At 39.6% G+C, this 14423-nt stretch overlaps 1 protein-coding gene across 1 annotated transcript in view; it reads left to right on the top strand.

The window, feature by feature from the left end:
- Nucleotides 1-663: 663 nt before the first annotated feature.
- FAM149A (family with sequence similarity 149 member A) overlaps nucleotides 664-14423 on the top strand; it is a 40943-nt gene continuing 27183 nt past the window's right edge. The window contains exon 1 of the mRNA XM_019736067.2: nucleotides 664-1792. Coding sequence (XP_019591626.2) covers nucleotides 1140-1792 — 653 coding nt within the window. The 5' untranslated portion in view covers nucleotides 664-1139. The remainder of the gene's footprint in view (nucleotides 1793-14423) is intronic.

The raw sequence follows: 14423 nt of genomic DNA, 5'->3' as shown, positions 1-14423 counted from the left end.
CTGGACTCCTACAGATCATCACACTCATACACTACCTTTCACATATATTTCTTTAGACTTAGCAAAAATGCAATTTATTCCACTTAACAAGAAACTCTTACTTTTCATATCTGCCTTTGAGTTTGTATCGAATCAGTCTGATTATAGTTTGAGTTGTCAAAACATTTTAGTTATTAAATCTCTTGGTTTAAACACACACATTGTATGTGGATTTTACTAGTTTAGGTGTCAGAGCCCCCTCTTATTTCCTAGTTCTTGGGCGAGGCACCCCACTGTTGTTCCCTTATGTCATCTTTAGTGACACACTTTGAACATGAGAGGAGAGGAGCACTGCTGTTTCAAATCCACTCACCTAAATTTCACGTTTTTTTACCAATCTTCCCTCTTATCAGAGAGCTGGCCGTCTCCCTGAGCCTTGGCACATTTGATCTTGTCAGACTAGATAAGTTTCAGATCTTTTTGAAGCCTGTTTATCTTTCCCAGGGCTCTGTTCAAATGCCTTGCCCTCAGTCCAGAGCTTGGTGAATCTGGTGAAGTTCTAAGAATGATGGAGAAATTAGAGGGTGTTCCTTTAAGGCACGAATCAAGGTGGGGAGCTAGGGTATCTACTATGGATACAATCCCAAGCTGCTGTCCGGGGCCCAATTAGCAGCGAGCTAAGCAGGGTTTTTGTTTAGCTTAGCAACCGCCCGCGCGCTTTCCCGGGGGCCCATCTGGGTATCTCCGCGGGCGGAGGCCCAAATCCCCATCCTCAGGCAGCGGTGGCCCTGGCAGCTGAAGCACGTCGCCTCTGTGGGTTCCTCGACCCTTGGCTCTCCGGGGCCTCGCAGCATCAGGGCAGAGAAGGGACTACTCCCCGCAGAGGGTGGCCGCCGCCAGCAACCTCAGCGGGTCACCTGGCGTCGGGAAGGTGGATCCCAAGTGCTGCGGGGCTGAGCGCCGGGAGACGTTCCTCGGTGTGGGGAGTGCGGCAGAGCCCCCCGGAGCTCAGAGGCTTGCGGGTATCCGGAAACCCCATCCCCGCCCCGGGCCGCCTTGTCCGAATTCCTGCGGGCGGCGGTGGATGGAGCTCCGAAGACCTGCTCCCCATGTTCTTGAGGTTCAGGTAACATCGGGGATAGAATCTCCAAGACTGGGACATGAAGGTCGCTGTGTTGGACCTTGGGTCTCTCTTTGCCAAAATCTTCAAGACCTCGACGGCGCCTCCGGCGGTCCCCTCTCCGATTGCCTCCTCCAGCCACTCAAGGGGCGCTGCCGCCGCAGAGCTGGTGGGCACAGAGCTTAGCACTGCCTCCACCCTGACCCTCCCAGCCATGCCTCCTGAGTCCTCCTCCGCGTCTCAGGGGGAACCCGTCCTGCTCCATCCTTTGCTCACTACCTCCTACCCCAGGGTCTCTGTCGCGAACCGCTCAGCAGAAGCAATAGGGACCCCCTTCTCTCTGCCCAGCAGCCCGAGAGCAGCCAAAGTCCAGCCCCTGGCTCAGGCCTTGTCCCTGGCCTCCTCTAGCCGTGACTGCAGCGCCACAGGCTCCCCAGGCCACCTGGTGACCGAGACAAGGCCGCTCCCCGGCCCTGGGGGGATCTGGGCCCCGCTCCCGTCGATTGGAGGCACCTCAGGCAGCAGCAGCAGTTTAGCCTCGAGCCCACGGAACCCCTGCCAGCCTGACCCCGGAGAGCGAGAACCCAGCGCTTGGATGCCCCCTGGGCCTGGCCCCAAGACCCTGTTCTTCACCCTGCCGGACATCGGTGAGGAGTGGGCCTCGGACAGCGACTCGGAGGATGGCGGAGAGGCGTGAGTAGCTGCAGGATCCCGGCCTGCGGTCTTTCCTTGGGACCCCTACCCCTCCACTGGCCACATTCACCTTGCCAGGAACCCTTCAGAAAATCGCTCTATTTGCAATGACTTGCACTAATTACCCTGGGCACCCTCCTTGCACTTTTCCTGGGTCCGTATGTTCTTTTCAAACACAGTGTGGCAGGCTTTTGCTCAACTTTCTCGTAGATAATCCTCCGCTGTTTACCAGCAGAGAGGCAGGGCTTGAAGAAAAGGAGGACAGAATTTTGTTTCTCTTCTAGCTGAAACATTGACACTTAGATTATTTGATAATCTGGTCTTCTCAACGACTTTGAGAGGAGTCTTCAGGTCCCTTTTTCTCATGCAGAATATGGCAGATGTGCAGGGTATCCAAATACATGTTGGCAGCTGCGATTTTAAGAAATGGTGCCTTCCAACTTTTCAAAGATCAGCCCCAATTCTTATCCCAAGTGGGATGGGTTTTCTTTGCTAGACATTTAATTAATTTACGTATGTATAACATCATCTGACACTGATGACACTCATAATGCTAAGAAGAGGTCTGATGTATACCCTAGAGTTCCTGAGTTCTTATATAGTCCCTTGAGGTACTCCAGAAAGTTGACAACCATGTCACAGAGCAGTAAAGAAACATTCTTCTTATAGAATGTGTATTTTGGAATTAAGGTGCATTTTATTTTTTAATGAGCAGAATATATGACTATTCTTAAGTGGTTACAAACATGTTCAGCCTTTGGAGTCCTAGGAAGGAATAGGGAAATGGTTAAAGGCAAACCAGAAGGGCCCATTCCCGAATGGAGATTTCTGCATTACAAGCTAGTAAAGGAAGAATAGTCAGGCCTGCTACTAGAGAAGCTCCCCACCACCCCAATTAACTAGAGAACTTTTGCATCGAGACTAATTCTAACCCATTCACAATCCAAATAATTACTTTTTTTTTTTTACAAAACTGTGTGACATTCATCTCAGTACTAAAATAAGCAGTTAAATGTTATTTCTTTTAATTTAAAACATTGCGTTATAAAATACATTAATAAACTGACTTTTTCTTTCCTCAAGGAACATCAATTGCATTTGGATAAGTCGCTATAATATGTATGCCTAAAGAATTAGACCTTTGTAATTGGCTACTGGTTCTTAACATTTACACGATTAATGTTTTATGAGCAAACAGATCTACACATTGACCTTAAACTCTAGTATTAGTGCTTTTTACAAACAGGCCCTGAAAGGACTGGCTTTGGTTTCCATTGTTGAGCATTTTTGTCTATGTTTGTATTGTCTAAAAATTTTTAATAGATACTGTTTGATTCACACTTTTTTGGCATTATTTACAGAAGTCACCATTTTGCATTAGCAAATATATCAAATTTTACTGAAAATGCAGTCATTGAATTTTAGATAATTGCTATGAGAAATAATATGCACAGATATGTGCATTCAAGGATCTTTCTGGTAATGAGTTTGTGCCCTCTGTAGGACATCAGACAGCCCTCTGAGTACACCAGTTTTCTTTTTCACATGCAGAAATAGTCATATTCAATTCCTTTCATAACTCGTTCATTTTTTAATCATAAAGTTTACAAAGGGACTAGGGGAAAGGAAGAAAATATTAAGGTGATTTTCCCTAAAATACCACAGACATTTTGTACCTTGAAGTATATTTTTTCCCTCTTGGATTTTTGGGGTGGCTATTTATAACATTGAATAAACAAACGTCGTTCAACAATGGATTTAAATTATACAACTACCACTTCACTTGCCAGTTTGCAGATAGCGGCTACTAATCAACCTGATTGATTAACATTAAAATAGTGTATTTAGTTTTCTAAAGCCCAGGGACATGGAGACCTGGAGTTGGTTAAAACAGGAGTAGGAGCATGACACTTCCAACTTTGTTCTCCTTTCTCAAGATTGCTTTCACTGTTTATGGTCTTTTGTGATTCCATATAAATTTTAGGATTATGGATGGACCTAGAGGGTATTATGCTAAGTGAGATAATTCAGACAGAGAAAGACAAATACTGTATGGTTTCACTTACATGTGGAATCTAAAAGAAAAAAACAAAACAAACAAAGCAAAACAAAGCAGACTCATAGAAACAGAAACCAAAGGAATGGTTACCGGAGGGGGTGGGCGTGGGGGATGGGTGAAAATGGTGAAGGGGAATATAATCAATAATATTGAGAAAAGTTTGCATGGTGACAGATGATATTAGAATTAGTAGGGTGATCACATTGTAAGGTATAAAAAGTCGAATCACTATATTGTACACCTGACACTAACATAACTAATATAATATTGTATAATAACTATACTTAGATAAAAGGAAAGAAAAGTAGGAGTAGGAAGAGAAAAAGAGTAGATAAAGCGGATGTGGGTGCATGTAAACAAGTATAAACAAATCCTTAAGAAACGTTAATCTAATTTTAAGAACATTACCCTCAGTTACAAAGGAAAACTCTCATTCACAGTTTATACATTTCTGAAGAAAACCCATGCATTTTACATTTGACCTGGTTATGTATTTGGCCTTTGTTGAAACTAAAAATAGTGAAATTAATTTGGTGGGGGAATATGCAAACTTTCAAATCAGAGCCTTTTTTTTTTTTCCATTGAGGTGTAATATAGCAGCATGAGTTAGATCTCTGATCAATGAACTAGATAAAGGAATGGTTCATGGAAAAGTGTTGGCCCTTTCATTCCACACTGGCTGCGCATCTGAACCAGAGGTCCAGGATACTGAGTTCCCTTTTTTACCTCCCTCTCTTGCATGAACAAACAAAGCAAATGTAATCAGCACTTCACCTTCACCTCCCTATGCATTTCATTTATACTTTGTACCTCATTTACACTGCTTTTCAGCCTCGCCCATCCCTCTTCACTACCTCCGTGTGCACTTCTGGTTTGAATTATAATATTATCATCTTGTAAAAGGTCTCATTCGCTGTTTGTTCTGGAAATATAGAATTTAAAACAGTAGATAACGTAGGTAGGTAGGAAGATAGAAATTGTAAATAATATATAAATGTTGGTAGACTGTAAACGTCACGTGGTCTGGAAGTGTTCATATCTTTTGTGAGTTATTGCTGTTATCATGTAATTATTGCTACTTGGAGTGTGAGAACCATTGTTAAAGTTATAGTAGTGTGGAAATATCACAGTAACTGCCTGCAGGGCTTATTGACTTGGCTGGCAATAAAGTGAAGGCAGAGACTTGTCTCTTAATTCATCTGGTACTGAGGCAGCCTAGAGTTGGAGAGATGCCTATGGACCCAGGAATCAGATGGATTGGATTCCACTCTCAGACTATTTGCTAGCTTGTAATTCTGGGCAGGTTATTCAGTTTTCCAAACTGTAGATTTTTCACCTTCATAATATGGAGACGATAATAATATTTCCCTCATTGGGATGTTCCAAAAATTAATTGAAATAATATTTTAAGTGCCTAACACATGCAGAAGTGCTTATAAAATGTTATCTACAATTACTATCTACTTCTTGGCACAGAAATGAAATTTGAGAACATGTTTCATTAAAGGATTATGTTCCAGGTGAAGAAAAGAGTGACAAAAAATTTCATTTATGTTTATCATGTGAATAATAAATGGACTCTTTTAGTTCAGTTATTTGGGAGAGCAAATTATATAGAATACACTCTAATCTTTCATCACTTCCCTACACAACTTACAGTAGATAATGGTTTCCTTAATCAGCATTACCACTGATTGCTGTATAATATGTACAAGAAATTTTTACTACCTTGGGATCGATCTTTTAATTTTTAATTTTTAGAGACAATGCAGAATCATCAGTAGTATCACAAATCATACACGACCCCACCCCCCTTTGTGTAGCTCTTGTCCATTTCTACCTGGTAAATCCTGTGACTTATATAAACATCCTTTCGGGACCATAAATGCTGTCTGTCCTGTGATACTTAAGGCAACACATCAACACATGCCCACAAAGACATTTAATAAAATTTATTAAAACAATGAGTGAAAGCATTTTCTTCCATATGTTATCCACTTTTGTGTGTTTCTAATCTCATAAAAATCTAGGGGCAATTTAAATCGCTTTCTTTAAGAATAATTATTATCATGGGCTTTTTTGTTTTGTCGTCTTGGAGTTCTCCCTAAGTTAGTAATGCTTTCTGCTGGGACTTTGCATGTCCACAGGGATGAATGATGAGCTCAGTAGACAATTGTCATGTGACTATTACTTTCTATTAAAGTCATATGACCATTACTTGCATTAAAAAGAGTAATAAATTTGACTTGGTCGTTATATCTAGTATCTTCTCAAAAGAAAAGGAAAGAAAACAATTTTGTTCTCCCATCTTTTGCAATAGTTTTTTAAACTTTAAGTTGTCTTCTTGGTTACTGTACTTAACATCATAAAAAATACATTTGAGGTAATAGTTATGTGTTCTACTGTGTATGTAAAGAACACATTTTGAATTTTTTCTAAGGCAATGGCTAACATGTATAGTATTTGACATGTGCCTAGTTCATAACAACAATCATATGATATGGGATTTGAATCTTTTATAGCTCTAAAATTGTAATAGTTAATTTAATTACTATAGGTTTTAGAGCACAAGTTTGAAGCAGATTGACTTTGACTCGAATCCCACTCTAATATGTTTCTGAGAATACTAAGAATAAAATACTAATTAAGTATTCACCTTGAGTACCACTATCAGCATCTTATGTACAAAGTACAGCTTACTGCTGTGATCTGCAGGAAAGGTAAATATATTGTTTTTTAAACAATAATTGTCAACCTGTATTTATAAAATACCTATTCCATCTAAAACCCAGATGGAGCTAGAGTTTTTGAGTAATCAGAAGAAGAATTGGAAATGGATCTTATCAAAGAGCAGGGAAAATAAGATGAATATGTCAGGAGAGATTTCAGACAAGTTGCCATGAACATGTGTTAAGAGAGAAGAAGATGTCCATGGATTGTGGGAAAGAAAGGGGGTCGGGGATTTGAGTTGTAAATAATGTGTCAAATTGGGGCAAATAGAAACTTGGGGTTTGGGAAGACATTCTAGGAGACTAAAACTGTGTGCACAAAAGCATGGAGGTACAACACTACCTGTCATATAAGGGGTTCAATTAGTTAGGAGCATAGTGTTTGAAAAGGCATTAAGAAAAAACGGGAGAGAGACTTGAATACTAGACCTTGTTTAGTAAACACTGGATAGACCACTAAATGTTTTTAGGCACAGAAGTGACATGAACAGGACTGAGCTTTAGAAGGATTAAACTAATGCATAAGAGAATGTAACCACAGAAAGATGGTACGGAGGCTCAAGCAATAAACCTCAGGAGAGGTACAGGGGTCTATGAATGAAACTGATAAAAACAAAGATATTGGGACGATACATGTCACCGAGCTTGGCCACGCATTGGTGAGGGTGAAGATCACACTGTACCACAGTGGTAAAAACGAAAACTCTGTTATCTGGGATTTTTTCCCCATCTTTATTTTAGGCGTTGGTATCATTTTGGGACCAGGACATTCAGAGGTGGGGAAGGAGCTCACTTGTTTTTGGTAACCTCTGTCTTTGCTGGATGAGAAATATCTATAATCTCATTTTATCCTTCTTCTTTATAACCCAGGTCTCATGCATCTATCCACAAAGGCCCTTCAAATTAGGGGTCTTTCTCCTTTGCTTCTGTGGTACCCACAGGAGGCCTTGGGGTCAGCCAGCTGCTTTCATACAAACCTCCATCACAGGACTTCCAGGAGGATGCCAGTCCATATGACCCAGGCTTTCTTTTCCCTCTGGGATCCTATCACTTTATCCAGGCTCTACTGAAGGATCAGGGCACAGGTCCCTTCTGATTCCTTACCCGACAAACCTATCTTAGGTCAGCCTTCACCTTGTACTCCAGCTCACCAGGGGTCTGACATCCTTTAGGAACTCTGGTGTTGAGTGCCTGATTCAGTGCCCCACCAGCTCCTTGGGAATGAAAAAAGATGAGCCTTCCTACGGAGGCTCATTACTGCGCCACAGTACAAATCAAGTGAAGGGCTGGCTGGATTTCAGCCTCCAATAGACCTCGTGCCTGGGTGCCCTCTGTATGCCACATTGTCCCTGATGGACTATTTTGGTTTGTAGTGGCCCCTGAATCACACAGTCCCATCCCCTAACCTCCCTGAGATTTCCTTTCTCAGAGACATAAAATCTGAGTCCACAGCATCTCCCGATTCCAGGGAACCCACTTCCCTTCTAAAGGTTCGGAAGAACCTCCCTGCCATATCTATTTCCTCCTAAATCTTTTTCCTTGTAAAATCCATACCAATCTTTTAAGTTCAGGCTTTAAAAAACAAAACAAAAAACAACAACAAAAAAAACACGTAAACATCAAGGGGGAAAAAATCCTCCTGCATTCTGTTTTCTGAAGCAAGAAGCAAAAAAAGCCTTGGATTACTTAGTGTGAGAAGGGACAAAGGAAAATGAAAACACTAGGGACAAAATATCAGTTAACATTTAAAAGTAATCTACCACACATCTTTCACATACAGAGAACACTCTTTTTTTCCTTTTACCAGTGCAGTGTAGGTATTTGTTTCATTCAGCAACAGGCAAATTGTACCTCTTTGGGTATGAATAATTTTATAATCCATAGGCAACCATTTTGCTTTGTAGTAAAAGTCATCAGAACATTTTATGGTCCTAAGAATACTAGGTATTATCCGGACATATATTAAATATGACATGATTCGTTAATGCTATGTGCTATTCATTAGATAAATGCATTAATACTATTCATTAAACATGTATAGAAAAAATTCAAAAGTTGCCCCTTTATTCTTGAGAGAAATGGTCAATGAAGACACCATATGTAAGAAAGCACAGAAATTAAATAAAGCCTTTGAAATTTCCAATTGTGAACTTGGAAAAGAAGTTTAAGGTCTTTGCAATGACAAGAAAAACAGTCAAATAAGACTTTCCCTACTGTTGTTTAATAAACAGATTATTAAGCCTAAACTGAACTAAATAAAATGTTCTCCTCTGCATATATACATATATATTCTTCTTAGGATCATTATCATCTTAAATTTATTATAATACCAGTAACAAAGATGAAGACATGCCTCACCTTGGAAGCCCACAATTTACCTTAGGCTTTTAATACTAATAATTACACTCGTATTTAAGAGAATGTCACAAGAGACATAGAAGGTTAAAACAAGTATTTATTGAAAAACGCAACATTTAAATTCAAATTCCTAACATCAAATATTGAAGTATTAGAAACCATTTATGTATATGCAAGACTTATTAAATCCAGTTGAAATAAGAGTCTACATTGAATAAAATGAACCCTTCTCCCTAAAAAAACAGTAATTTCATGGCCAAATTAATGCATAAAAAATAAATCCTAGGAAAGTTTATTTTTAGCGTATGAAGTATATTTTAAACATACAGATAGATGATATATTCTGAAGGAAAGGTCTACTAAAGTCAGACTTTTGTTTTACTTACATTTTGTAGTCGTGTTTCACTGATTAACATGAGCATTGCTCAAATATATATTATTCTACTAAGCTGAGGTTCTTAGTATTTGAAATGTGAGCTGGTATTGCCATGTCTACTAGGTACCAAATGCTGCATGCATGTTCTTAAAGACATTACCATGAATCTCCAAAGCAAACATCCATGGTAGGAATCTTATTTTCATTCTACAGATGAAGAAATTGAGGCTCAGAAAGGAGAAGAAATTGTCTTACTCCACACAGCTCATATGTGAACAGTATCACATTTAAATCCAAGTAGTCAATGTATATTATCCACACATATGTGTAACCAAGCATTTTTAACAAGTTATTTAAGATAATAATGAGGATTAAAATCTATTTCTAAGGTCATCAGAGGTATTTTTCCTGGAACAACCTGACTCTAAGAAATTATACTCTTTCCAATAAAAATAAATTTGAAAAATAAAAATTATTTAAATAAGTAGTCTAAAAGTATCTTCCTCCGAATAATATTCCTGTTACTACTGATAAGGAAACCAAAGTTAAAGCTTAGTTTTGTCCATTTTGAAGTACAGATAACCAATAGCATTTAATATAAAAAGCATGAATTCTTTAAAATAAAGCATTAGTTTTACTCTTTCTGGTTCATTATATATGTATACGTATGTTTTTTATAAATTATTTTGTGTGTATTTAATAGCAAATCAAATATTTTATCCATGTGAATAAGGCAGTAATGAGCAAGCATGTCTTACTAGAAAAAAAAAATGGAGCAGAAGGAATTAGATATGACCCTTGGAAGGGGAAAGGATATACCTGCACATTAGCATTTTCTTAATTAGATGGTTCACTTAAGGGTTTAGAAGAAACCTTATAATTAAATATTGACAACTGTAATCCTTGCCAGACACTTATATTCATGCTTATCTAATGAATATATTTCTTTCACATAACATTTAATGTTTTGAATCTTTCTTGCTTGTTGATTTCCAACATAAATGATATAATTTTGAAGATCTAAAAAAATCTGATAATGAAATATTTGTCTTAAAGATTCATTAAAGTGATTTTTATAATAATTATTGACTTCAATTCCTTACAATAAAATTTCTTTTAATAAGGCATATCACAAAAATTTACCCTGAAAAAAATTACAGGACTCTATTCAAGATGTAAAAGGAATATTGATGACAATTACTGAATTCCAATGTATGCAAAAATATATCGTGTCTGTACTAACAGGCTGCCTCACACCAATTGATTTGGGCTAAAAAAATGAACCTGTGTTGTCATCCTATATCCAGCAGTTGTCTTTTTGTCCTTATTCTCTCTTCTAACTTCATTGAAGTTCTACTTCTAATCCTTTCGTCATTGTCTTGACATTGTGGTAAATTTAACCCTGGACTTGATGAGTAAGTTTGACTCTTGGTTTAACCCTCAAAGCTCCTGAGAATCTCTCTTATAATGTAATCTACCAACACTTATCCCTGTGGGAACTGAGGTTTAAGGAATCATCGATCACTTTGGCTACTGTTTTGGCTGTAGGTAATAAATTCTTCCATTTCTTACCCAGCATGCTTGTGTCTTTTCTAAGCATCCATAAAACAGTGCAAGCTAATGGGTTAGCTTGTGAACAGAGTCAAATCCCAGATTCTTCAGTCTTTGACAGTCAACGTTATGATTTCAAAGAATTATGTAATAGCAAATATGTAAGTGACAATCACTTTCTTTTCTTTTGTTATGAAACCACCTTATTTTGCAAAGCAGTGACAGCTGAAATTGCTTAACATGAGTTCTACTGTTAAAATTAACGGTCTGAACTAGACAGTTAAAAATATATGGAATGTAGGAGACGGGGACACATGCTTACATAGAAGGTGAAGAACTTGGTAGTGGGTGGTCACTTTGTTACCTGGATCATCCACTCTCCAAAGAGGGGTAGCTTTGTGACCAAATTCAGAAAAGGATAGAATTCTGCTAAGACCCTAAGATACATCTAAATAATGATTTTATGAGTAAGAACTTCAACCAACCTATACTCCTCCAGGATGGAGGCAGGGTGGGTGGGTTGGCTTTCAACATTTTACTATTTCTGTAGAACTCAGCATAGTGATGGGTTCACAGTCATACGGGTTGATGATTGAACTGCTATGATCTTTTTGGGTAGCATCTCAGAAACCTTTTATTTTCTCTTAGTACATTTTCCTCTAAATAATAATGGTAGTTCTTGACTCACTGTTTTATGATATGTGCTAGCCAGCCACCATCTTGAGGCAGCTCATTCTCACTGAATAAGCACAGTGCTTATTATTAGGATGTCTGCCACACCCACATCCTCTTTGGAGAAACTGTCTACCATAACCCTTGCTGGGGGAAGCAGCCTTAAGCAGTTCCTCAAACAGAATGATGGTGCTACTTTTAGCTCATGAGAGGAAGCGTGAAAGTCTGATGACAGTCAATCTGTTAGCTGGCCAGCAATCAGTGAAGTCGTTTAGGGGAAGCTGTGCCCAAAGAGGGATGTAAATGTAGCGGAATATGTTTCTTGTGAGAATTTACATGGGAGGGAGCGTTAGTAGGCACCCCTCTCATAGGGTTGTTGTCAGGTTTAAATAAGGTTATTCACATGAGGCACTCAGCAGAGTGCTCGGCTGAAATATGAGGTCTTAATAAATGTTAGGTAATTATTATGAATATTATTGTTATTAACTGGAGCTGAAGAATACTCTGAGAGAAGGTAGAGAACAGATGTCATGAGATACATGGGACTATGAATAATCGAAAGCTCTCAGAAGCAGAGACCAAAAAGAAATATTAGGTAGAGGATGAGATATTGAAGCAGCAATATAAACGAGCTGAATCACATTAATAATCATGATGCCTTCACCATGTAAACTCATACTGCCAAGAGGGCAAGAAGCTGGTCTGTTCTCTAGCTGCCCAGGAAGTTGAATGACCTTCATGTTCTCAAAATTCTCATCCCAAAAGCCTGGTGTTGCCATCGTTGTTCCTTCCTTAAATTCCTGTTTGGGTGGTGTCATGTGGTGTCTCAGCTCATGCTCCCCGCACAAGAACGTATGAGATGGTGAGGCCAAAAAGGAACATCCACGGAGCCATAGATGGGGAGTCATACCACTATATTCTCGCTGGTGGCTGGGTTGGAGACACAGGAAGCAGGAGCCACACGATCCGCAATCTGTGGTCCGATTCTCTGCCAACCAACCAAGCAACCAGCGTAGCCACGACAGTTATATCACTGGCTAATGGCTAACCAGTAACAGCTGATGGCCAACTAGTCACAGCTGATGGCCATCTACTACCTGAACCATCACCTTTCCACATGAGGCCGAGAGCCTGGAAACTGCTCTCTGGGACTCTGTCCCCATAGGTGGCATTTCCTGAACTCCTGTGGGATCTGGACTCTTATTTTTAATATTTCAATTTTATTGATTCCCAGTGTGGGGACAGAGTCCCAGAGAGCAGTTTCCAGGCTCTCGACCTCACATGGAAAGGTGCTGGCTCGGGTAGTAGATGGCCATCAGCGGTGACTAGTTGTCCATCAGCTGTAACCGGTTAGCCATTAGCCACTGATATAACTGCCGTGGCTATGCTAACAAGAGCGGGATTGGCTGGTTGTTTGGTTAGTTGGTGGAGAAGCGGACGGCGGATTGCACCTAGCAAGTGGGGTTGGTTGGTTGGTGGGTTGGTTGGCAGAGAATCGGACCGCAGATTGCGGATCGTGTGGCTCCTGCTTCCTGTATGTCCAACCCAGCCGCCAGCGAGAATATAGCAGTATGACTCCCCTATCCATGGCTCTGTTGGTGTTCCTTTTTGGCCTCACTATATCCTGCGTTCTTATGTGGGGAGTGGGAGCTGAAACCCTGCATGACACCCAGGAAAGGAAATCTTATCATTATAATTATCTTACCTTCCAAGTTCATACCACTCATTATGAGGTGAGTCTCACTCTTTGTAACTGAAAAGGATAAGTTGATTCTCTTGTCCTTTCTAATATTTTCCCAAGTTTTTCTTCCTTTGCTGGATGGATAGAGTTTATCCACTCTCTCAGCTTCTCTGCCATATGGGGGAATCAAGGAAGGCTTACTCTTTAAAAAATGGGCTATGTATCACAGTTCTCTGGTGATTTTTGAACTAAATTTCTGTTTTAGAACCATTAAAGATGAATATTGAAAAATAGAATGGAATTTTGTAATGGGAAAGTTGTCATGTAAGTCAATTACAAATGCTGTGTTTATGACAGTTACTTTGAAGTCAAAAGTTGCATTTTGTACTATCTTTGAGAATCCCTCTCTGCCCACCAGGAAGAAGTGTGCTGGCATTGATTTACTGGCTGACATCTGCCTCCAGTTCCGTACTCAATGGCATCACACTGGTAGTTTGAAGCTGGGTAAGGAGGGAATATTCACACCCTGCAAATCAGCTTTTATTTCATAGAGCTGGTTTATCATCACACCACTGCTAATAAGTATAAGAAGTATGTTTATTTCCAAAGCCATCCTGGATATGAGAAGTAGATCGAAACAAAAGGATGTTTTTGGCTAAAGTTTATGAGATTACTGAAAATGGTTCTGCCATGTGAACACTGATAAGAGATGCTGATTACTCGACATCTTCAGAAGTCACATAGCTCGAGTGTGGGTACAGCGTCGCTATTGAGTGGTTCTCAGCCTTGGTTTCCTCCACATTATAGGATTACATTGACATGTATGACACATGATTGTGCATAATTGTTCATGTCATGTAATCTCTTACTTTCCACATAACCAAAAGTATGGGAATGTAAATGAAAGGGATAGTCTTGGAAATACTCTAGTTTTTAAAATGCTAATTGTTGATACAAATTAGTCCTAAATTTCTTGGTTCTGCCCTCACAACTGAGAGTGAGGTTAAGGACCACGATTTTAGCTGATGCATGGATAAGAAGAACTTGTGCTCTGCAGGAAGACTCATGTAGTACTGTTTTGAAGAGTGACTCAGCTAAATGCTATTAAGGAGACAAAAAGAAATAACAGAAACCTCTAAGAAACACCTTAGCGCACAAGACTTTCATCCTTCTTATAATGAAGAAAATGTGTTTTTGTCTTTATT

The sequence above is a fragment of the Rhinolophus sinicus genome, linkage group LG04 (assembly GCF_036562045.2).
Source record: "Rhinolophus sinicus isolate RSC01 linkage group LG04, ASM3656204v1, whole genome shotgun sequence".
NCBI lineage: Eukaryota > Metazoa > Chordata > Mammalia > Chiroptera > Rhinolophidae > Rhinolophus > Rhinolophus sinicus.
The sequence above is the reverse complement of the archived record's forward strand: the minus strand, read 5'-3'. Positions and strand labels throughout refer to the sequence as shown.